Source organism: Terrapene carolina, unplaced genomic scaffold, assembly GCF_002925995.2.
Source record: "Terrapene carolina triunguis isolate 2854851 unplaced genomic scaffold, T_m_triunguis-2.0 Scaffold68, whole genome shotgun sequence".
Lineage (NCBI taxonomy): Eukaryota > Metazoa > Chordata > Testudines > Emydidae > Terrapene > Terrapene triunguis.
The window spans coordinates 37,354,200-37,380,776 of NW_020664419.1; the positions used below are offsets into that span (position 1 = coordinate 37,354,200).

Sequence of the window (26,577 nt, forward strand, 5' to 3'; positions counted from 1 at the left end):
ATCTTGTTATACCTTTCTCAGCTATGTTAAAGAGTCTATTATTAAATATTTGTTCCCTGTGCATGTTATTGTTTTGTTGTCCACAATGAGGGTTTTCCACCTTCCTGTTTAGCATCTCATGTTGGCACCGAAAGAGATAGGTAGCAGACTAAATGGACCATGATGTAATCCAGTAAGGCAATTCCTGTGTCCCCATGTTTTCTGAAGGATTTTCTAATGATTTTATTCTCTTTGTCTTAGGAGTTGAAAAGGTTTAGGTTTTATATTTTTAAACAAAATCTAAAATGTAGGGCTGATTTTGAGGAATGTCCTTTTAGAAAAATGTAAGTAAAGCCAACAGACTATGTTGCACAGTGCGTAGGAGACTACCTTGTGATGCAAAGCTGTGCAGGAGGTATTAGCAGTCAGCCTAGTACCAAGTAATTCACAATGTCTTCACAGGTGTACAGTAACTGCAGGAAAAAACTGGAATATAAACATTATCACAATTAGTTAATTAACTACCTTTATGATGCAAGTCATTGGTGTGATATTGTTATTTAAAGCTGCTAGTCTGAGAAGACCGATATGGATATAGAACAAACTGGATCAGCTGGTAAGAACAACCTGTGTTTTAGTGTATAGCCAAATGCAGGAACATTCAGCTAGGAACAAAGATTGTAGGTCACATTTACAAGATGGGGGTCTGTATCCTGGGATTTGGTGATGCTGAGAAGGACTTCAGGGTCATGGTAGATAACCAATTGAACGTGAGGTCCCAGTGCAATGCTGTAGTTAAGAGAGCAAATGTGATCCTTGGTTGTATAAGCAGGTGAATATCAAGTAGAAGTAGAGAGGTGGTATTGTCTCTGTAGACCATCACTGGAATGTTGTCCCAGTTCTGGTATCAACACTTCAGAAAGAATGTTGAAAAATTAGAAGGGGTACAGAAAAGAGTTGCAAGGATGATTTGCAGTCTGAAAAAACATGCCTTTTAGTTGAGAGACTTAAGTACAAAATATATTTAGTTTATCCAGGAAAAAGTTAAGTGACTTGATCCTGGTCTACAAGTATCTGAATGGGGAAGAGTTCTTCTTTTAGTAGATGGGTCTTTGATCTAGGCAGAAAAAGGTACAACAAGATCTAACGGTTGGAAACTGAAGCTAATAAATTCAGAAATAAAATGTAAATTTTTAGCTGTGAGGGTAGTTAACTGTTGGAACAACGTACTTTGGGATGTGGTAGATTCTCTATCACCTGTAGTCTTTGTAAATCAAGACTCATTATCTTTCTAAATGATATGCATTAGCTTATACAAAAATTATGGGCTTCCTGCATACCTGGGCAAGGTTCTATGGCCTTTGTGGTTCAGGAGGTCAGACTAGCTGATCATAATGGTCCCGTATGGCCTTAAAATCTACGAATATGTGTGAAAGAAAATTTTAACCATTTTGGCCAGATTCTGCCCCCTTACTCATGTTGAGCTGTACCGTACTCCTAGGGTAGTCCCATTTAAATTGATGGACCAAGCTTGAGAAGTGAGGTTGCTGCTCAGTGTGAGTAAAAGAATCTGGCTCTTAGCTAGCATGTGCTGCTCATTTTAATATTTATAGAAGTATGAGACTAAATTAACTAAATATTTTAAGTAACAGATAATATAAAAAATCTACATACAGAATCTCATATATGTACATATTCACTTTATAGTTTATTTTATCCTTAGTTCATTTATGTGAAAAATTAAACAGAAGAAGGGTTGGTCTTGTGGTTAAGGTATTTGACTGGGACTCAAGATATTTAGGTTTTGTTCCTGTCTCACCATAGACTGCCTTTGTGACACTGGATAAGTCACTTAATCTTTTTGTCCCTAGTTTCCCATCTGTAAAATGGGATCATACTCCACTTGTCTGTCTTGTTCATTTAGACTGTAAACTCTGCGGGCAGGGACTGTTCACTTACCATGTGCATCTACCCCTACCACAATGGGGCCCAATCTTTTTGGGGGCCCTTACAACTACTGTAAAACAACAAATAATAATTAAAACATTGCAGTACATTTTCAAAGCAGTGTACATGAATTTAGCTACCCACATGCCATTATAATTATACTTTATATTAATATTGCACCTTTTGTCTGAGCATGTCAAAGCTCTGATTAATTCCAGTAGAAATCACACAGCAAAATGTACATGCACCATTATGAAAATGTACTGAGATAGAGATCTGTTGTCTTTTTTTTTTTTTTTTACGATGTGATGCATAATTTGGCTAAGCACCTGCAGAACCCATTGAATTCAGCTGGAGTCAGCTGTTGGAATTTGACCTCAGATGAGGGTTGTTAGGGAATGATGTACTGACTGGGTCTAGAATGGAGAAACCTGAAAAGGTTGATTTAGATAAAAATTCAAAAGCTCCACCATAGCTTTCTTTCCCGAGACCCATGTGAAACTTGGGGTTCTCTTCCTCCCCATACTACAGACTATAGGTAACTCTTACCTCTATTGATTAGGAGTGACCAGACTACACACTCATTTATCCCCACTGGCTGATTGTGTGCATTTCCCTCTGTCAGCAGTTTCTTTTCCACAAGGTAGTCTGCTTCTAGTCTTCTGGCAACTGATCCTCTTGAGAGGATGACTTATGGCACTTTCTCATCCCCTCAGTTTGAGCATTTAGAAGATGTGAAGTAGCATTTCTTCTGCTTTCTGTATATGTGTCTTATAACACCAGTCAATTGTCATCTGGCATGTAAACATATGAAATGCAATGTAACAAACCAAAACTCCTGTTCTTATTCAGGTAAGCCAGTACACATTTGCAATGTGCAGTTACAGAGAAAAGAAATCTGAGCCTCAGGAATTAATGCAGCTTGAAGGATACACTGTGGATTATACAGCTCCTCACACAGGTACACTTCATGCTATTACAAAAGTTTTACAGAGTATGTACAACAGCAAATTCATTTTACTTATTATCTTTGATGTTTCTGTCAGTCGACATGATAACATTTATTTTCTGCCAGTGGCTGAAGGTTTTACAGTTATTCCTCTGGGTTTTTCAAGTAGGAAAATCATGCTTTAGAAAGAAGTAAGTTTGTTGAAAGAAAGAAGATCAAAAAATTCAAACTAAGGTGTCCAAAAGGTCACAGAGCCATTTGCACTAAAACAAAAACACACCTATCAGGGAAACATAGTAAACCAATATCTTTCCCTTTCCTCCTATATTGTTAGTGTTGATAGTAAACATTGACAAAGAGAACTCAGCAGGACTCTACTGAATGAAGTCTGTTAATCTAAAGCCACACACTTCAACATTGCAAGAGTCGGCATGGTCTAGTAAATTTACACCAGAATCAGAAGCCAGGAATTTGTAGGTTATAATCCTGACTGAGCAAGTCAGTTAACAGCTCTGCCTCAATTTCTGGACATGAAAATAGGAATGATCAAAATTACCTACACATCAGGGATGTTGAGAGACTTGATTAGTTTGTGCAGTGGTTTGTAGATGAAAAGTGATACATGAGTGCTAAATATTATTATTAGTCTCTCTCTCGTTCTTGACTCCAATGGGAAACAGATTAGGATTTGGGTTACTCTTTGCATGGCCTGTATATATTATGTCTACACACTACCATTTAATGGCTGTGCTGCAAATTTTCTCATGCTTCTTGAGCACAAATACCTATTTAATTCATTTGATGATCTTAAAAATATTGGCATCCAGTTAGTTAACATACTAAATATGTATTTAATATTCACCATTAAAAATCACTGATGCCATTGTGCACTGATATTTTGCTATCTATTTTTGCAGGTCTTCAGGGTGGTCGAATGTTTTTCAATGCTGTTAAAGAAGGAGATACGGTAATATTTGCCAGTGATGATGACCAGGATAGAATACTATGGGTTCAAGCAATGTACAGAGCAACAGGTCAGTCATATAAACCCATTCCTGCAAGTCAAGCACAGAAGATGAATCCAAAAGGAGGAAATGTCCATATGGAATTATCACAGCTTTGTACGTATTTTTTTTTTTTTTGGTTTTGGTTTTTAATAAGTGAAGCATGGAATGTCTCCCTCAGGGAAGATTAAGCAGGAGTGATTCACAGGAGGATGTTTCCTGCTAGTTTGTTCTTATCTGAAAGCGCTTTAACCCAGAGTATCATTAACAGCCAGAGAATGTCTGATTTGGAGGTCATTGTTGCTATTATAAATTATGAAAATATAACAATTAACTGTATACGGGTTAAAGTTGAACCACATATTGCCATGGAGATAGCATTTGGTGTAGAATATATTTTTCTAAGTGTTAACCATTACAGTGATCAATAGGAAAGCATTATTTTACCCTCATCAATCCATTAGCTTTATAATCTGCTTTTCTGTGCACCCAAATATATTATACAAATATGTTAATGCAAACGTAAGATAGAGAGGTGGATGGCCTAGACGGGCTGCAAGACTTCCAGACATCCCCAGAGGATACTAAATTACATGTTAAATCTTAAAAGCATTCAGACAAAGCATGAAGGTGCTAGAGCTTTAAGAAAGCACCAGAATATTTTAACATAGACAAAACAACTTATTTTTCCATAGCCTTGTTCTCAGAAATGGCTGAACCATTTTGGCTGAAGTTTCCCCCCAAAAAATACCAACCTGAGGCAGAAACCCAGCATATACAATTTCAGCCCAAACAGTTGAAGTTGTCAGAGTTATAAGCAACTGGAATCAGAATCTTATAATGGCAAATGTTGAGCAACCTTAATATAGGAGGTGCTACCCCTCATATAATCACACCCCAGCTGATGCAGCCCAAGTCATGCTGACTCTGCTGTCATATTCTGTTCGAAGTCACTGTGGGTTGAAGAGAAAAGCTAACTTCAAATAAACGACACGTGCTTTTACTGATTAATGCCTTGACTTAGCAATGCACTTAAACACATACTTTAGTCCATCCCGCTTGAGCAAACACTGAAACACATGCTTAACCTTAAGCACATGCTGAATTTCCATTGACTTCATATTAACAGCTGGGTGAAATCAGGAGTTATGGTTTTACTTTACTTCTACTTTTGCAAAGCCTATCCATAAGTACGGTTGCTTTAAGTTAGGCATGTGCATAAGTGCTTTGCTGAATCTGGGTCTACTTCTTAAATTTAAAGATGGCATTTCTCGAAACATTACTTAACAAAAAAATTCGGATATGAGCAGCTTTGAATAAATACCCACATCTCTTTAGACCACAAAAGTTTAAAGCAGTCTACTAGCAGACTTTTAAAAGATTGGTATGTCTGATACTCTTAACAGTTGCCCTATATCTACTGGAAGTCTTCTATAATCTAGGGTTTCCTGATACCTGGTATCAGAATGATGAATTACAGTTCTATCAACATAGTCACAAATATTTTGTATAATAAAGGTGAGCTGGGAAATATTTTGTTGGAAATTTAAAACTCTTTTTAGAATATAAAGGGAGGGGATTTAATTCTTTTTTATTTAAAAAAATAAAACTTTAACTACTACTATATTTGAATTTGGATCATTAAAAAATGCCATACTGAGCCATGATAGTGCTTCATTTTCAGTCACTCCTAGCTTATTTTTTCCAAATGTGTCAGAAACAGTCACTGAAGACTAAAGGCCTAAATCAACTCCTGTTGAAATCAGTGGAGCCTTTTCATTGATTTTTAGTGAGAGTTAGACCAAGCCCTGTGGTCCATTAAATTAAACAATTAACCTATTTATGGTTCCTGAACAGAAAAGGGCACGTTAATTTCACATGTACCTAATCCAGAGATGACACAGATAGTAACGCTGGGGGGTGGGGGGGAGTCAAATATGAACTGAAAATAAGCAGGAGCAATTTCAGTCCTCCTTATGTTTTTTTTCTCCATAAAGTCAAGGGAGTGAATAGAAGTTAGAAAGGAATTGCATTTTTATTATATCATTATGGTGGTCAAGGTGTCACTTTTTTTTACCTTGGTGGGCAAACCAGAAAGTCTCAAACTCATTGCTTCAAGGATCTGATGAAGCAAATTTTTATTCTAAATAATGCTAAAATGTAGTGCTAATCGAATTTTGAAACCACAACCATAAAATATTTATCCCTGTCTTTTAATCTTCCAAACAAGTTCTTATGTTTTTAATTATGCAGTTCAACTTTATTTTATTTTATTTTTGTGGGGAAAGGATTGGAAAAGATGAACAGTTACTAGAGTGTAAACACTGTAGAGTAAATGGGATATAGTATGTGACACAAACTATTTTTTTTTAATTATTTCCTGCTCACTTGTAGCTGGCAAAGGTAAGTTTTTAACTATTCTTTTCTTTTTTTTAAATCTTGAGTGGTATATTTCCCATTTAATGTTTGATATTAGTACATTAAGGCTTTTTATTGACTTTTGAAGAAAAATATAAAATGCAAATATTGGTAGGAAATGGGTATTAGGACTAAGTACCTAAGTATGTACCTCTGAAAACTTTGTTTTGGTTTTCCCAACTTATCCTGCGTCTGGGTCTGCTATCACAGACTCCATTGACTTCAGTGGGACTTCATACATGTTCAAGTATCCATATTAATGCATCTGGATGTTAGGTCAAAGTCTCATTGTGTAACAACACGCACGCCACTGGTTTCAAATTAATCATCAAAAGAAATATATACTTTTTTAAAAATAAGAAAAAAGATCTTGTACCTGTAATTATGCAGAGAAGAATTAAGTCCCAAAAGCTTAAGCAAGCTGCTGCTGGGTACATGTTATGCACAAGAGACACAGCACAAAGGAACATTATGTATTCTTTTTTCTGTGACCTGCTGTAATGTTTAAAAAAAAAAAAAAGCCTCAGTAAAGTAGATATTTATACAAGAAACAATTGTTACTAAGAAATGCAGAAAAAAATCTATTACATTGACGTGGATTGTGTCTAGGGAAATATTTCTATCAATGTAGAACATTTTGGAAACAATATTCAAAATAATTTCACAACATAGTTTAATACTTTGAATCAAATGTAATCTTGTTGATGCCCAAGTGTATCTCTTCAAATTAATATTTTAAATGTTTAAACTTTTTACCACTTATATTTAAGAAAGGACCCTTCAAATTACTGTGTGTGAAATAGAGTCTAAGTTTGTGATTAATGGTAGGCCACTTGTATTCAGAAAAGAAATGTTCATCTTTTTAAAAGGTATCTAATCATACATGCTGTTGCTTCTTAAATGCTAAGAAATAATATGCTGCTATTTCTGTAGATGATCATCTTATACCTTAAATCACCAATGTACTGTCACACTGTTTATTTGCTACATCCACCTTGGTGAAATCTGTCACATGGATTTGACTCTTGCTTTGACAATGCAAAGCCAAGTGATATGAATTAGTTTGTGCATCTTTTCAAGATATGATGCTGTAGATCCTTCAGCTTGAATTAAATAATTCTTCCATCTACAAATACAGCTGAAAGTTGGACTTGACATGGATCAATATGATCTGGGGCTAAATTTCTAAATGTGACTGATTATGTTAGCATCATGCCCACAGATCAATATTGAGTTTTATTATGAACCTGACTCTATAATTGGGTTTAATCAATAAACTTTTGTCTCCCTTTCTTTAGAAATTTTAGGTTTGTACCATGCAGTTATCAAAATTACATTTAGGATACATTTAGGACTAGTTTTCTAGTAACGAGCATAAAAAGACATATTTGAATTTAAAGGAACAAAAGCTGAGATCCTATTGTAAGAGAAAGTCAATTTTTAAGTTGATAGGACTGTTCACCCCAATATAGTCTATAGAATCTAGCAGAGCTAATGTGCTAATACATAACTAGTCCTTTTGGGCACTGTAAGGCTTTTTCTGTCCATACTTGGTAGATAATTCACATTGAGGACTTTGACAAAACATACCATTAATGAAAGCAATCACTAGAGCTTGTCTTTTGATAAACCCGCGGGGTTCAAAGGCGTTGAAAGATGCAATCTGTGAAGAACAATAAATTTGGGCCTTTGATTGAAGTGCCATTTGGAATGGCATGTTTTCTCTATGTATTTACACAAAAATACTGCTCCCTTTTTTCATTACTCTTTGCTCGGAGGTTGAAGGAGCTCTTTGCCATTACTACATTTAGGTTTGTCTCATTAAAAGCGGAGTACAAAAAGAAGGCTGGAAATGACCTAGCTCAACCCAATGTGTTCATTTCTGCTCCAGTTTGCCATTTGGGAAATGAGCTTCTAGCAATGGTGACTGTTTCTCTGAGTGGTACTTTGATGTGCAGTGGACATACTCTTTCCTACATTGACAAATAAATGCATAAACTTTTATTGCAATGGAGGAAGGCTATTTATTTGGCAATATTACTAAAATTAACAAGAGGACCTCATGTAAACAAGAAACCCTAGAATTAAATTGTTTACACTCATAAGATTATTTTATAATCTGTAATGTTTAAAAAGGTACAATAAAAGAATCATACTGTCAGAATGATTTTAAATATCCTGTATTGCGTTTGCAAATAGGTTTTCTAAACTAGGGTTTTGGTCAAGCACTTGTTTGATTCTGGGCCTTAGCTGGATCATTTATGTTCGATTGGGACTGTACAAGGAAAAAGAGCTGTTTGTGCTGTCAGTTGCAGGCTACTTAATTACACCCATTGTTACATTTAATCTGTGTCGTGCCCAGATTTTATGGTGATAGGCAATTAAAAAAAATAATTCAATAAAACTATTTGCTAGATCAATTTAAGACAAGATTCTATAATTGGAGTCACCTGCATGCACCCATTGATGTAATTCAGCCTTCAGTTTTTAATGCTTTCAAGAATCTTCTTCATTCTATGAGAGCCATAGGCCATTAATTAAAAGAATATACATACACATGTACTGTACTGTATGGTTTTTCCTGTCTCTGAACAGATGCAGATCGTGCTCAGAAACATGGGATGGATGAGTTTATTTCTGCTAATCCCTGCAAGTTTGACCATGCTTCCCTCTTTAGAGTTCTTCAGAGGCAGACCTTGGATCATAGATTGAATGATTCCTATTCTTGTTTGGTGAGTACAGAATGGAATAAAAGAAATGAAAAAGTGAGAAATAGTTGTTAACAAAGTGGCCTTTTCTTCCTGACTCATTCAATAACTGTGCTTGTAGTTGGGATAAAGGATTCCAATCGATTGGCTTCAAATTTGAAAATTATACACTTGAAGACTACTGCTGTGCCACTCAATAGAGAACAGAATAGACTCAAACTGACTCTGAACTGTAGTTTATCAGCTCCTCTAGGGAGGGCTGAATAAAACAGAAGGCTTTAATAAAAATGGAAACCTCTGTGGTAGGATTTACTGACACCTGTACAGGCATTTTAAGGTACAAATTCAGCTTGCCAGATGTCAGACATTATGTCATCTATCTTGTAATTCTCTCTTCTGTCATGGACTAGGAAAGTTTAAAAAACAAAGAATAGAATCAAAACCACAGGGGAAAAAGGCAACAGAATTATGAGGGTTTTAATCAGATGAGCCAAGGTTCGCTCTATGAGCATAAATCCTGTATAAATTACATACAATAATTGGTAGTTAGAAATATATATTTTTAATTATTAAAAGAAAACAGGAAAAATGTAATCACTCTGCCAAAATGAATGGTTTTTTCCCCAAATCTGAAGTATTATTAATAGGGAAAATTGGGGTGAGAAAGTGTTTGTCAATATTTATTATTCACATTTCATTGTTTATTGTATATTGTATTTTTTGTCTTGGCTTTTCCTGTTTTGTTTTGTGTAATTTTTTTAAAGCTGTCCCTCTGATCCTGATTTAATTTAAAACAGTGAAAATCAGGAGTGACTACATGGAAGTTAATGGAATTACACAGGTGTAAAAGTAGTGTCATTAACATCAGAATCAGATCCCCTAACTTGATGATGCCATATTTTTAACTTTGGGAGATCTGGAGTTGTGATCAATTACTCTAAGCATCAAAATCAAAGTCTGCTAGCACCTGCTCTTCAAAACTGTGAGCCCTAGCAAGTTAATACAACACTTTTTTTACTTTCATTTTCATTTAACTAACCAGTCATGGTTGCCCAGATATAACAATGAACAGATTTCTATAGGTTAGTTTGTACAATTTAAAAAAAATAACCTTTTTGATGGCACTTTCTTTCTTTTAAAACACTTTTTGAATTATGGTTTTCTTTGGTAGTGTACCAACTAAGTGTGTACAGAAAAAGTTAAAGGACTAATTTTGTGTCTGTGAGTTGTGCACTGAATCAAATGAAAAGGCCTGAAGGTACATCTGTACAAAGTAATTGGCACTCAAGAGAAAGTGGTTAGCTTTCTAACAGTGCATCAGGGTCAAAAATCTTTTTTATAATAATAATATGGTAAGACACTAAATATAACCTTGGACTCAAGAACTTTTAAAAAGAATTTCTGAAGAATATGCAGTGCTATAGCAACCACAAAACAGGTGGATTTCTTATTGGTCCTTGTTGTTTTAGCTTTTGGTAAACAGAACGGGCATGCAGAATGTTCTGTTTTCCTTGGAATATAAAAGAGAAATAAATCATTGTATTAACTCCCTCCCCGTTTTGTTTTAAAGAAATATTTTGAGGCTGCTAACATGGGAACAGTTAATGCAAACATAGCTATAGTTATGTGTTTGGTGACTTTGTACTGAACATTTCAAATTTTATATACTGTAGATATTTTAAAAAATAAATACCTCTTTACATTTCAATAAATTAAAATATAATTATCCACACATATGACTACAAAAAAACCTAAACCTTAATTTTTAAGAATTGGAATTATACATAGTCTTTGATTAAACCTATTACCAGCACTAAACATCTTTAATTTAACACTCTTGTAAACAGTAGGGAGCTTTTTTGCAATTATGCAATAAATAAAATCTGATTGACAGAAAATTATCTAGTTATCTAACAATATCTAGTGCATAGTTGTTTGCATAATTATATGTATGCATATATACATATGAGTGTATGTGTGTGGACACATATGTAAAGATACACATTTTGTAACAGATTTATTAAAGGGATAATGGGAAGATGATCTTCATTTAAAGGCTTTAATCAATGAAATGGCACTCCTATTTCTTATATAGCTACTTTCTGATGTAAATTTTCAGCAGGTCTAGTGATGATGTACTGCTTTCTTTGTTGATTAATTTATAATTTTGTTTTATTTACATGGATATATAAATATTATAAATCAAAAATCTTCACTAAAATGTTCATTAAATGTGGGAATATATAATTAATAAATTAATTTTGTTCGTGTATAAGAAAAGTATCTTTTTGGTTAATAGTATCATTTTGATGAATTAGGGTATACTGAATCTCTGGATACATTTAATCACCTGGATTCAATTAAACCTCTATTTCTCATTTCTTTGCCAGAATAGTATGCTCTCTTTACTGAAAAATCTTTGTTTATTGATACTTTCACATCAGATTTAGTAATATGAGTGCCATCACAAAACTAGGTTTCCTCTAAAAACATTAAGGGCCTGATCCAAAGCCCATTGAAGGCAATTGAAAGATTCCCATTGACTTTAATGGGATTTGGATCATGCCTTAGGAGCTTTATACTGGACAACTCTGTGCGATAACTGTGAGGAGCTGTCAGACAATAATCCTAAATTAAAGATGAGAGTCAGACTGAGAATATAGGGCCAAATTCCTTTCTGCTGTAACCCCATTGTCTTCAGTGAAGTTACACCATGGATGAATTGGAACTATAATGGGAATATTTTTTCCAGGAGTCTTTCCTAAGATTTTTGTTTCTATTTCATTTAAATTATAAATATCTAAGACCATTGAAGTATTCTGATTATATAGGAAATAATTCAAAAGAGATGCTTTCAGATGCTAGACCACTGTAATAATTTAATGACATCCAAAACCTTTCTGAAGCATTGGTCAGTTACACCGAAAGATTTTTTTTTCTTATTTTTTTTCAAATTGTCTTAATATTAAAGTTTAGTTTACATGTTAATCAATAATCTCTTTTAATGACTAAAAAAGAAAAAAGTCACTGTTAAAACTTCTGCTATTTAAAAAGAAAAAATATTATTATCTTTCCACCACAACCACCACCCTCTACCCCAATGTTTATATCTCTCTTCCTGTTGTATTTGGAAGTTTATTTTGGCACCTTTTCCCAAATCATGAGATGAATCAAACGATCAGGAATCAAATTCTTTGTAGTCTGAATTTGATCAGAGAATGTTCAGGTTTCCTTCCCTCAAAGACATGCCCCCATCTCCCTCAGTCTGTGCAATTTGGGGTCGATCATCTCAAATCCATTTCCAAAAGACACTGTGTTCCAGTCCAAGTAATGCACCAGAATGTCTATTGAAGGTCAAACCCTCCTCATCTTACTCACATGAGTAGTCTCATAAACCATCTGGTTGTATATCTTTGAATAAATACAACACTATATATGTTGAAACGGTTATGCACAAGTATGTTATATAAGAAAGATGGATAAGCAGTCAAATTGTGGTTCATCTCGCTCAGATTAAGTATGCAGTCACAGAGAATTGGCCACCTGGAACTTGTCTTTAAACCATCCCACTAAAGGCACTATAACATTTGCTTCTAAAATTCTTTTTTAGCTCATCATTAATTACATTAATAAATCCCAGCTCTTTGAGGTGTTTGTTATTTAATAAGCGACAAAGAGTCCTGTGGCACTTTATAGACTAACAAACATATTGGAGCATAAGCTTTCGTGGGTGAATACCCACTTCGTCGGATGCATGTAGTGGAAATTTCCAGAGGCAGGTATAAATATGCAGGCAAGAATCAGTCTAGAGATAACGAGGTTATTTCAATCAGGGAGGCTGAGGCCCTCTTCTAGCAGTTGAGGTGTGAACACCAAGGAAGGAGAAACTGCTTTTGTAGTTGGCTAGCCATTCACAGTCTTTGTTTAATCCTGAGCTGATGGTGTCAAATTTGCAAATGAACTGAAGCTCAGCAGTTTCTCTTTGAAGTCTGGTCCTGAAGTTTTTTTGCTGCAGGATGGCAACCTTTAAATCTGCTATTGTGTGTCCAGGGAGATTGAAGTGTTCTCCTACAGGTTTTTGTATATTGCCATTCCTAATATCTGACTTGTGTCCATTTATCCTTTTACGTAGTGACTGTCCAGTTTGGCTGATGTACATACCAGAGGGGCATTATAATCAAAGAGGCTGATAAAGGAGGTGCTGTTGTCGTCATGAACAGGTCTGACTACCAAAAGGAGGCTGCCAGACAACTCTCCAATACCAAATTCTACAGTCCACTTTCCTCAGATCCCACTGAGGAATATACTAAAAAACTGCACCATCTACTCAGGACACTCCCTACACTAACACAGGAACAAATCAACATACCCTTAGAGCCCCGACCGGGGTCATTCTATCTACTACCCAAGATCCACAAACCTGGAAATCCTGGACGCCCCATCATCTCTGGAATTGGCACTCTCACTGAAGGACTGTCTGGATATGTGGACTCTCTACTCATACCCTACGCCACCAGCACTCCCAGCTATCTCCGTGACACCACTGATTTCCTGAGAAAACTACAATGCTTTGGTGATCTTCCAGAAAACACCATTCTAGCCACCATGGATGTGGAGGCTCTCTACACAAACATCCCACACACAGATGGAATACAAGCTGTCAGGAACAGTATCCCTGATGATGCCACAGCACAACTGGTTGCTGAGCTCTGTGACTTTATCCTCACGCACAATTATTTCAAATTTGGTGACAATATATACCTCCAGACCAGTGGCACTGCTATGGGTACCCGCATGGCCCCACAATATGCCAACATTTTTATGGCTGACCTAGAACAGCCCTTCCTCAGCTCTCTCTCGTCCACTCACGTCCCTTTTCTACCTAGGCTACATTGATGACATCTTCATCATCTGGACCCAGGGGAAGGAGACTCTGGAAGAATTCCACCACGATTTCAACAGCGTCCACCCCACCATCAACCTCAGCCTGGACCAATCTACATGGGAGGTCCACTTCTTAGACACCACGGTACAAATAAGTGACGGTCACGTCAACACCACCCTATACCGAAAACCCACCGACCGCTATGCCTACCTTCGTGCCTCCAGCTTTCATCCTGGACACACCACACAATCCATCGTCTACAGCCAAGCGCTGAGGTACAACTGCATTTGTTCCAACCCCTCAGACAGAGACCAACACCTACAAGTTCTTCACCAAGTATTCTCAAAACTACGATACCCACACGAGGAAATAAAGAAACAAATCAACAGAGCCAGACTTGCAGCAGGGGGCTTCTGGGTACAAGACAAGCCCAAGGAAGAAACCAACAGAACTCCACTGGCCATCACCTACAGTCCTCAGCTAAAACCTCTCCAACACATCATCAGTGTACAACCCATCCTGGACAATGATCCCTCGCTTTCACAGACCTTGGGAGGCAGGCCAGTCCTCGCCCACAGACAACCTGCCAACCTTAAGCATATTCTCACCAGCAACCACACACCACATCATAGTAACTCTAACTCAGGAACCAATCCATGCAACAAACCTCGATGCTAACTCTGCCCACATATCTACACCAGTGACACCATCACAGGACCTAACCAGACCAGCCACCATCACCGGTTCATTCACCTGCACGTCCACCAATGTAATATACGTCATCATGTGCCAGCAATGCCCCTCTGCTATGTACATTGGCCAAACTGGACAGTCCCTATGTAAAAGGATAAATGGATACAAGTCAGATATTAGGAATGGCAATATACAAAAACCTGTAGAACACTTCAATCTCCCTGGACACACAATAGCAGATTTAAAGGTAGCCATCCTGCAGCAAAAAAAAACTTCAGGACCAGACTTCAAAGAGAAACTGCTGAGCTTCAGTTCATTTGCAAATTTGACACCATCAGCTCAGGATTAAACAAAGACTGTGAATGGCTAGCCAACTACAAAAGTAGTTTCTCCTTCCTTGGTGTTCACACCTCAACTGCTAGAAGAGGGCCTCATCCTCCCTGATTGAACTAACCGCGTTATCTCTAGACTGATTCTTGCCTGCATATTTATACCTGCCTCTGGAAATTTCCACTACATGCATCCGACGAAGTGGGTATTCACCCACGAAAGCTTATGCTCCAATACGTCTGTTAGTCTATAAGGTGCCACAGTGCTCTTTTTCGCTTTTTACAGATCCAGACTAACACGGCTACCCCTCTGATACATGTTATTTAATGTATTCTATAATTTGTCAGACAGTGACATTTTTAGATTCTGTACAAGATCATGGACATATCAGTGCATTTTTTTCTGAGCTGTGTGGTACACAGTAATACTAAGGCTGAAGAACTGCAAAGAGTTACTCCATGACACTCAGTCACAGTTATCAAGCGAGCTATTGTTAGCGCCCAGCCCCTCTGATATATTTCCTACGTTATTAGCATCAACTTGATTAGTATGAAATGTTTCTGTAATGCCCACAAAAATGTTATTTGCTTTTGTTTCTTCTTTGCTGGGTTGATTTAAAAGCAGAGCAATGAAGAGAAAAATGCTGATTAATTAAAAGAATGTATTTTTCCCCTTCTCTTTCAGGGTTGGTTTAGTCCAGGCCAAGTCTTCGTATTAGATGAATACTGTGCTCGTTATGGTGTGAGAGGCTGTCACCGCCATCTCTGCTACCTTAATGAATTGATGGACCATTCAGAAAATGGTGCTGTCATTGACCCAACCTTGCTCCATTACAGCTTTGCATTCTGTGCTTCTCATGTTCATGGCAATAGGTAATTTAACATGCAAATACACAGTAAAACTAATTAGGTTTGGCTGAATGGATAAAGGAAAAATATTTTACTTAGGTTCTTGCACTCACCAGATAGCAAAATTTAATATTTGAAACAAACAAATGAATCAGTTCATAAAAAGCTTCTGCAGTGGTTCTGGGGTTCTTATGGAGCTTATAGAAAATATCATTTCCATTTTATTAAGCATGTTTTCTCATGCATTGTGTCTGGGCCTTGAGTTTTTCTTCTGCATTCCCCATTTTGTGTTGCACTAGTGAGCTGATGTTTTGAATAAATACCCTGAGCAATCCTGGAACCCAGTAAACTCTGGTGCTCCTTCCACATCCTGTAACATTTCAACTTGTCTCTTTTACTGAATTCTCCTTGTCCCAGACACTGCAGGAAGACAGAGAAGACACTAGGAATGTGATTTAAGTAGGTGATAACTTTAGTAAGTAACATATCTGGCAGCTCTCTGGCAATAACTTGCCCAGAGCCGATCACCTTTCCTTTTTAATCCATTCCACCTGGTGGAGGGTTGCCATCAGCCCTCCACCCCATTAACATGGTCCCAGCACTGTTGCTGGGACCCCATTGCCCTCCCCTCATACGACGGTTAAGGGGCCAGGGAATAGGGGATTGTATGCACACTATTCTGGATATTAGGAACCGCAACCATGTTCCCCATCTTCTTTGGGAGATGCCTTCTCCTAATCGCCTTTCAATTCCAATTGATCAGGAAACCAGACCCCCTACTGAACTGCACTGGGCTTCTGTCAAGTTGAAAGAACAATTAATTTTACAACCTGCCCACTGGGTCCCTGGCTGCTGAGAGGCAGGTGAATGAACTCCACAATACCCAGGCCAATCTGGCAGTGAGAGAAAAAATTCCTTCTGAGCCCTAAAAAAGCAATTAGCATGATGCCCACAGCAAGGTCTCAAAACCCAGCCCTTTTCTAATCCCAAGAGAGGCAGCTTTTCTTCCCACCACAGAAAGGCACCCCTGGGCAGAAAGAAGGGCTTATAAATCCTTCCCTTGGGTGCATGGCAGCAAGTAGGCTTATGTTGCAGCCTTCTGTCCAACCAATCAGCCACAGAGCCCCCCTCTTCAAGTCCATGAGGGGGTGAAATCTTTAAAGGGGCCAAGGATTTCTTCCCCCTTCCCAGACAAAGCCTCCCAACCTCTGAGGCTGCATGGGGCACAGGTGAGGATCAAGAAGGTTGGGCATTTGTGCACCTGAGGGATATGCAAAGGGGGTACAGGGGAATCAAGGGAAAAGCGATTTCCTTGGCTGTAAGGTGTAATGGAAAAATTCTCACCAAGTACACCTCTACCCCGATATAACGCAACCCAATATAACACGAATTCGGATATAACGCGATAAAGCAGCGCTCCGGGGGGGCGGGGCTGCGCGCTTCGGCGGATCAAAGCAAGTTCGATATAACGTGGTTTCACCTAGAACACGGTACGATTTTTTGGCTCCTGAGGACAGCCTTATATAGGGGTAGAGGTGTATCTGAGATGCTCTCCAGGTATCTTAACTTGCATGCTGACAAGCTAGGTAGATTTTTCTGGCTTTTATTTAGTAACCTCTTCTCTGTCGAAGGACGTTTCTCTTGTCAACTCTTGAAGCATCGGGCAGCTGAAGTAAGTTTCTTGTAGAAGTCTGATTCTATGTAGTTTTCTTTCTAGATTTTTTTATTAGTTGTGAATCTGACAAGACAAATAGTGGTAATTGCGCAAACTTATTGCAAGTTTTCAAAAGCAAGGGAGATATATTTCTTTTTATTTATTAACTTAAGTGAAGGACAACAGTGCATGCAATATGTGGAAAAATCTCTGGGAGCACATCATTTTGCACAGTAGTAAGTACTCTGTATGTATGTATTCCTTCTGTACAAATGCATGCTGTCTGAATAGCATTATGAGTGTTTTAGGTATAAAAGAAGAATAGTGTTGTAGAGAACGGGTCTGACTAGTACTGAGACATTGTAAAAAGATTGAAAAAAGAAAGAAGAAAAAGAAGAAAAGTAAGTCAAGGACAGAAACAGAGACACTCACTGAGGATGACAGACACACATACACAGATAATACATCCACTCATTCATCTACATCATCACTAGGGAAGTGCAGGAAGGGAGAAAAAGAATTTCACAGACAATACATGATAGGCCAAAGTTCTAGGCTGATCTCTGTTGTTATACGTCTTAGTTTGATAAGTCATGCTGAGGAGAAGAAATACCACAGAGCCAAGACAAAGAGTTTTCATGGCCCAATTAAATGGTTTGGAAATGATGGATAAGCAGTGAATTCAGAGATTTTTCTTTGGTTAGGAGGGCCTTAGACCTGCTACTAGCCTGACAAAGACCATCTAAGATATGCTAGCTTTGGAGTGGGGGAGATATAGAAATACCAGTTCATAACTATAGTCCATATACAAAGTAAGCCCTGTTTCTTTTAGATACTAGTTTATTTCAGAATGGCAAGCAACCTTAGTGACATCAGTCGAATGATCAGATGAAGATGTCTCTTTTTCTTCATGTTTTCTAACTTATTGTGTGGCACCATAGTGATATATATGGAAATAGATAGATATAGTTAGATATTGTGTATGTATATTCATGCTCCTCACTTCAAAAAAAGCAAAAACAGAAATCCTGGCTGAATTCTTCAACCTATATTGCTAAGAGACAATGACAGTATTCATGTAATTAAAATTTAACATTTTGCAACAACATGAAAGGATGTGGAATCAGAGCAAACCTTATGCAACAATTATATGCAAATACTCTAAAGAATATCATGAATGCGGTGGCCAAGCTTTGAGATCAGCTACCATTCAGACATACATACTTCAAGTATATCAATTTAATATTTTAAAAATATGCATTGTGATTATAATTATTATTAGATATTTGTTGTACTCAGCAATGTATAAGAGAAAGCCTTACTCCCTTTATCTGGAGCTAAAACGCTATACAGATACGGTGTTTAAACTACATTACATTCATTGCAGATGTGTGTGGGGGGCGGGGGAGTTATTTTATTTATTTGGTTGGAAACAAATAACATTAAATCATCAGAGGGATTATGAAAGATCACTTCTTAATTTTCCCGTTCCCCTTTTTCTACTTTTTCACCCTATTCAGAACCCCCAGAATTTCATTTATTGGTTACCTTCCTGGTTATCTCTTTTAAACTCTTTTTTCAAGGGCACTGTAGTGCTAACCTAGCAGAAATGTTCTTTGGAGCCTGTCCATAGCAGACCTGAATCAGTCAGAAAATCAGTGCTCCATGCTGGCCTGAGCCTGGATGTGAAAGCAGAGAGAGCTCTAGTCACAGCTCTCCCCATGTCCAGGCAGAAGCAGGTATCAGCAGTCTCTGCCGCACCATGCCTTACATTGCAGATGTCCTCCATGGGGTTGTAAATCTTTATGGGAGTGTGGAGCAGCTAGACAGGAGGCAGATTTGGGGGGAGATGCACGTTGTTTTTCTTGCCTTTCAGCCTCTTTTCTTTGCAATAACTCTATATGGAATCTGCTGGAAAGGTGACACAGATTCAGACTGCCTTTTACATATCCATGAGGCATCCTCTGTACAATGGAATCCGTCTTTAGCAATGGGACCCGGGGGACACAATGGGGTACTAGAGCTGCATGGCTGGGGAATTGATTCTGGTTTGTTGAAGAGGGCAAGACCCATGTTCAGCCTCAATGATCTGGGGAAAAGCAAAGGGGAACGATGCGGAGTTTCTCCTCCATGTTCACAGGATATATCTGTGAGCGGGAGCATAGACCATCGGGCCTAGGCTTCAATTGACAGCCCTTGCTGAGATTCTTTCCTTTTCAGTTCTGCAGGGATGTTGAAGCAGACAGGGAAGGATTCTACTGTCTGGAGCACATGCAGCTGGGCTCAACAACCTGTCGGACATAACTGCTAGGTGCTAGAAGCAAGCAAGCAGTAGTAGTCTGGTAGGGGAGAGGTCAGGCTCAAGTAAGGAGGAAACTGTTCTTCTTATACCTCAAAAGGAGAGAACTTTTATTTCAAACCTTGCTTATACTGCTAAAAGGGGTGCATTTTGGGCCAAATCCTGAGAGGTCCTGAGCACCTCCATGTGGTACAGGTTTCTGTGAAAACAGGTTCATTCTCTGTCAAGACTTTACATAACTGACTAGATTGTGGGTTTTGAACTGAAGAGAGGGAAGAACTGTGCTTATTATTAATAATTGTAATGTATTCATTAATTGTTTGTATTGCTGTAAGACCCGAGACACCCCTACCAGGATCAGGGCTCCGCTGTGTTGAATGCTATACAAATACATATGGGAAGACACAGTCCCTGCCTCAAAGATCTTATAATGTAATTTCACTTCACCTGAAATGGTTCCTCAGACTGTGTGTTTTAGCTACTTATACTAAACAATCTGTTCCACCTTGTATTTAGCTGTGACACTCTGAGTACCTATCCCAGACCTGAAGAAAAGCTCTGTAGCTCAAAACCTTCTCTCTCATCAAAAGAAGTTGCCCCTGTCTCACCAAACATTGGTCGCCACGTCGGACAAGCACCAAACTGCACCAACAGCCCTGAGCTTGGGTGTGCGAAGTGCAAGCAGACGCTGAGGTGGAGGGACAGGTGCTCACCCCGAGACCCCCTTTCCCCATGGGGAATGATGCCCTGGGCCCTCCCCCAGTGGTTCAGTCATCCTTATCCTCTCCAGATGAGGCTGTGGTGTGACCCACTTGTGCTAGCCCAGCAGACAACTTTAAGGAGCATCAAGCCCTGCTCCGAAGGGTGGCCACTAACTTAGGCCTAGAGGTGGAAGAGATGGCAGAGAATCAGACACTTTGTTTTATGTGCTCTCTGCATCCACCCCCACGTGCGTCGCGCTCCTGGTGCACAAAAGGGTCCTAAAGATTGCCAAAGCCCTCTGGCAAACCCTGTCGTCAATCCCACCTACTTCCAAGAGGGCTGAGAAAAACTATTTTGTACCCGCAAGGGGTCGAATACTTATACACTCACCCGCCACCGGGGTCGTTGGTTGTTTCGGCAGCCAACAAGACAAGGGCATTCTAGTTCCACCCTCAAAAATAAGGAGGCCAAGAGATTGGACCTTTTTTGGGAGGAGGCTATATTCCAGAGACAGTCTCCAATTCCAAGTCGCAAGCCACCAGGTTCTTTTGGGGTGATATAACTTTAACCTGTGGGACTCCCTCCATAAGTGTAAGGACTCCATGCCTCAGGAGGTGGCCCAAGAATTCGGGGACCTTGTTGAGGAGGGTACAACAGCAGCTTGGTGTTCCCTCCAGATGGCTTCGGATGCGGCTTATTCGGCGTCCACAGTGATCGCCTCGGCAGTGATCATGAGGCGCAGTTCCTGGCTTCAGATCACAGGTGTGTCCCAGGAGATGCAGTCCTCGATACAAGATCTCCTGTTTGATGGAGTTGGACTCTTTGCAGAGCAAACAGACACAAGGCTGGACGGTCTGAAGGACACTCAAGCCACCCTCCGCTCCCTGGTGTTGCATACTCCTCAGTCGGTGAGGAATCAATTCCGGCCGCCCCCACCACCAGGGCCTTGGCAGCCTCGGCAGGGATCTACAATGAGAAGGGACACTAGTTTTAGTCACTGCCGCCTTTCCTCCTCCCGTTCCCCTGCGCAACCTGGCCCGGCGAACCACCACGGGGCCAGAAGCATGCGTTTTGAGGGTGCACTTGAGAGCAACGCCCCAGTCAACTCCCCAGATCTGCCCCATTTTTTTCTCAACCATCTCCGTCCCTACCGTTCGGCCTGGTCGCGGATTACCTCAGACCGCTGGGTGCTAGAGATTGTGTCATTGCGCTATACTGTTCAGTCTTCGGACACCTCCCCCCTTCCCTGGCCAACCTCCTACAACTGGGGGTGGTGGAGGAGGTCCCTCAGGAAATGAGGGGGAAAGGTTTCTACTCCCACTATTTCCTGATCCCAAAAGCAAAAGGGGCCTAAGACCCATTCTGGACCTGCAGCAACTCAGCAAGTACCTCAAGAAGTTGAAGTTCCACATGGTTTCACTGGCCTCCATCATCCCCTCTCCGGATCCAGGAGACTGGTACGCTGCTCTCAACTTGAAAGACACTTATTTCCATATCTCTTTCTTCCAAGTACACAGTCGGTTCCTCCGTTTTATGGTGGGCCATTTCCAGTTCACGGCACTTCCCTTTGGCCTCTCCTCGGTACCGCAGGTATTTACAAAATGTATGGCTCCAGTAGCCGCTTACCTAAGGCATCGGCGGGTCCACATCTATCCTTATCTCGACGATTGGCTCATCAAGGGCAGTTTGCAGGATTAAATGCAGAACCGTCTCAGTCTGGTGTGTTCCACCTGTCGCGACCTGGGTCTGTTAGTGAACGAAAAGAAATTGACCCTCATACCAGGATGTAATAGAGTTTATTGGGGCAGTCCTCGACTCCACGCAGGCCAGAGCCTTCCTTCCGGAGGCCCATTTCCAAGCTGTGTCAGACGTGATCTCCCGTGTAAGGGGCCACCCGCTCACCACCGCCCACACTTGTCTAAGGTTGCTAGGCTACATGGCTGCCTGTACTTACATGGTCCATTATGCCTGGCTCCACCTCCGGCTGCTGCAGGCGTGGTTGGCATCAGTCCCCAACAGGTACGACCTGGTAGTCAAGGTGCTGGACCACATTCGATCATAACTGGCTTGGTGGTTGAACCCCGCATCGGTGTTGCAGGGAGTTCCTTTCGCGGCCCCGTCCCCATCACTAACTCTGGTTTCCGACACCTTGGACCTGGGCTGGGGAGCCCACCTGAGCGAGCTCAGTGCACAAGACCGCTGGTTGGGGGTCGACCGCTGCATGGTTAACTGCTGAAGAGCAGGAGTGCTCGTCTTGCATTCAGCAGATCCTACTGGGTAGTAGAAAGTCCTCCACTAGAGCAACCTATGTGGCCAAATTGAAATGATTCACATGCTGGGCCTCGGCCCCAGGGATTAGGCCTGAGAAGGCCTCGCTACAGTTGATCCTGGACTACCTTATGCATCTCAAGCTCCAGGGCTTGTCCCTTTCATCAGTGAGGGTCCACTTGGCTGCCATATCAGCCTTTCACCCTTCATTCCAGGGCAGGTCGGTCTTCACTCATAACATGACAGTCCGGTTCTTGAAAGGTCTGGAGCAACTTTGCCCCCAGGTCCGGGACCCAGTCCCTCTGTGGGACCTGAATCTGGTGCTTGTGCGGCTCATGGAAACCCCCTTCCAGCCCTTGGTATCCTGTTCCCATCTTCTGTTTTCCTGGAAGGTCATCCTGGTGGTGATAACTTCTGCCCGAAGGGTCTCTGAGCTTAAGGCACTTACTTCAGAGCTGCACTATACGATGTTCTTCAAGGACAAGGTCCAGTTGCGGCCACATCCAGCTTTCCTGCCCAAGGTGGTTTTGCAATTTCACACGAGCCAGGACATATTTTTGCCAGTCTTCTTCCCAAAGCCTCATAAGTCTGAGGAGGAATGTAGGTTGCTTTTCCTGGACGTCAGGAGAGCACTAGCCTTCTACATAGAGAGGACCATGCCATTTGGTAGAGCAGTATTACAAGCCGCACGACTGTGAACTCCAAGCCCACATCTAGGAATATAGCTTGTGAGTCACCTAGAATGAAATCGACATGAGCAAGCACTCCAAGAAGAAAAAATGGTTACTTACCTTTCGTAACTGTTGTTCTTCAATATGTGTTGCTCATGTCCATTCCATTACCCACCCTCCTGCCCCTCTGTCGGAGTTGCCAGCAAGAAGGAACTGAGAGGGTGTAGGGCCGGTAGCGCCTGATATACCAAAACATGAGCACAGCACTCCAGAGGGCAGGACAGCCAACTCTATGGACAGGATCGGCTCCAGCTTTTTTGCCACCCCAAGCAGCGAAGCGGGGAGAAAAAGGAAAAAAAAGATAAAGCCGCGATCCGCGGCACTTCGGCAGCAGCTCTACCTTGCCGCTTCATTCTTCAGCAGCAATTTGGCAGCAGGTCCTTCGCTCCAAGAGGGACTGAGGGACTTGCCGCTGAAGACCCGGACGTGCTGCCCCTTTCCATTGGCCGCCCCAAGCACCTGCTTCCTTTGCTGGTGCCTGGAGCCGTCCCTGTCTAAGGCAAAAGTCTCCGACAACTGTGCATGTGGGCGCGCACACACCTAGAATTGAATGGACCTGAGCTACACATCTCAAAGAACAATAGTTATGAAAGATAGGTAACCATTTTTTCGGTGCTCCCACTCAAGATCACTATCTCACAAGTGATTTTGTCTCACTGCTGCTATTATTCATGCTCATGTACTTCTAGTGTAAGTGAAATGGGCTGATTATGTAAATACAATATAGTCCTGAAGGTTGATATTTCAGTCTAAACAGCAGTGGGTGTTAAGCACAGGTCAGAGTTATTGTTTTCTTCCCCATTATCATCTTTTCTGTCTGGTTCTCATGCTGTGACTTCCCATTCTGTCCCTCTTGTTCTGAAATGGATGCTGGTGAGAAATACATGAAGTGCAAAGTGACTTCTTTCACCTGCTGAGCTGCAGGCAGAATTGAAACATTCAAATTTAAAAAATACCCCTCCATTAGATCTCTGTCCCTCTCTCTTTCTCTCTCTCTCTTGAGAGCGAGCTGATGTGTCATACATTCCTTATATGGATAGTGTAGGTGAAAAGTGTCTGACCAAAAACTTTGTAATTTCTCTTTACCTTGTTTTTGAAATCTTCAGCCCTTGTGAGAAATGGAATGAATCTGTAGCTGTTGAGTTCTCCTGTACTTGACTAACTTGAAGAGGTATGCATGAGTATGGAAGAGAATTGCAGCTCTGTAGATCAACATGGATATCATATAGAAAATTGAGAGAGTTGTGGGAGAGCCACTGCGTTAACTCACCTTCTTTCACTGTTAATTGATTTGTAACAGGAACCATTTATTGTGTTCATCCACCTCAAGTCAAGTGACAATGATAAGTATCACAGGAACTGTTGCTTTCTTCAAACTCTGATCCAGGAACTTTACTAAAAAAAAGAAAACAATATTATCTCTAAAAAAAAACAGGAGTACTTGTGGCACCTTAGAGACTAACAAATTTATTAGAGCATAAGCTTTTGTGGGCTACAACCCACTTCTTCGGATGCAGCCCACGAAAGCTTATGCTCTAATAAATTTGTTAGTCTCTAAGGTGCCACAAGTACTCCTGTTCTTTTTGCGGATACAGACTAACACGGCTGCTACTCTGAAACCTAATATTATCTCTAAAGCTAATCTGTTTCTTTCCTTCACTCTGCTTCACTATAGAGCTTCTGTTCAGAGCTTTCTCCTAATCCTTCTACCTGGCTTCCTTTAAGATTTAAAGTAACAGGGCTTATAGCATGAAATCTCCTTTGCCTTTTTTTTCAGCATAAACAATCTCTAGCAAGATTTAACAGAAAATGATGCATTTGAATGAGGCAATAGCTTCACCTCTCATCCAAGTCTGATCATCATGGGGCATGATGGATGGTTTTGTCTTGTTGATTTACTTGGATTATCAAATTGAAAGAAAGAGATTCCTGTTGAGTGATCCTTCTCAGCTCGTTCCATGGAAGCTGTGGTCTCAGAACCATCGCTAGTAGGACCATGTGTCAGTTCAACTGGGTTGGAACCACATTTAAGATGCTGCCTCTTTCTTCTGTACTGAATACCTTGATCAGTCTCAATTCTGTAGAATCTTGGGCTGTAGCTGCATTTAGTGATAACAGCTGATTTACTATATTTTTCTTCATTCTGTTTTATTGAGATTGTCTCCTGGTTTAAGTCTGGGTAAGCTGCAGGGTGCATTCTAACAGTTAAAGGAGGAAGACTGAGATCCTTTACATTATGGGCCCTACCAAATTCATGGCCATGAAAAACGTGTCACGGATCGTGAAATCTTGTCTCCCCCCATGAAATCTGGTCTCTTGTGTGCTTTTACCCTTTACTATACAGATTTCATGGGGGAGACCAGAGTTTCTCAAATTGGGGATCCTGACCCAAAAGGAAGTTGCAGAGGGGTCAGAAGGTTATTTTAGGGGGGATCATGGTATTGTCACCCTTACTTCTGTGCTGCCTTCAGAGTTGGGCAGCCAGAGAGCGGTAGCGGCTGGCCGGGCGCCCAGCTCTGAAAGCAGCGCCCCGACAGCAGCAGCACAGAAGTAAGGGTGACAATACCATACCGTGCCACCCTTACTTCTGCACTGCTGCCTTCAGAGCTGGGCGGCTGAAGAGTTGCAGCTGCTGACTGAGGGCCCAGCTCTGCAAGCAGCAGCGCAGAAATAAGGGTAGCAATACCATACCTTGCCATCCTGACTTCTGCGCTGCTGCTGGCAGTGGCTCTGCCTTTAGAGCTGGGCTCCCGGCCAGCAGCTGCCACTCTCTGGCCACCCAGCTCTGAAGACAGCGCCAAAGCCTGCAGCATTAAAGAAGTAAGTGTAGCAGTACCACAACCCCCTACAATAACCTTGCGACCCCCCTCCCCCACAACCCCTTTTTGGGTCAGGACCCCTACAATTACAACAATGTGAAATTTCCCATTTCAGTAGTTGAAATTATGAAATTTAATATTTTAAAAATCCTATGACCATGAAATTGACCAGAATGGTGAATTTGGTAGGGCCCTAGTTATGGGGTTATTCAGGATGATTTACCTCTAAGGTTGGTAGAATTCTTCTAATCTGACCACCCATGAGATCTTGTGGGTCAAGGTGAGATGCAGAATTTCCACAAATTTAGAAAAATAGCCATTGACTGTTAGACAGATATGTTCT

At 40.5% G+C, this 26,577-nt stretch overlaps 1 protein-coding gene across 2 annotated transcripts in view; it reads left to right on the top strand.

Moving 5' to 3' along the window:
• CADPS2 (calcium dependent secretion activator 2) overlaps nucleotides 1–26,577 on the top strand; it is a 557,199-nt gene that overhangs the window by 382,869 nt on the left and 147,753 nt on the right. For both annotated transcript variants that reach the window (XM_024219628.1, XM_024219629.1), the window contains exons 10-13: nucleotides 2,779–2,887; nucleotides 3,793–3,996; nucleotides 8,893–9,029; nucleotides 15,598–15,785. In XM_024219628.1, the coding sequence (XP_024075396.1) occupies nucleotides 2,779–2,887; nucleotides 3,793–3,996; nucleotides 8,893–9,029; nucleotides 15,598–15,785 (638 nt within the window). The remainder of the gene's footprint in view (nucleotides 1–2,778; nucleotides 2,888–3,792; nucleotides 3,997–8,892; nucleotides 9,030–15,597; nucleotides 15,786–26,577) is intronic.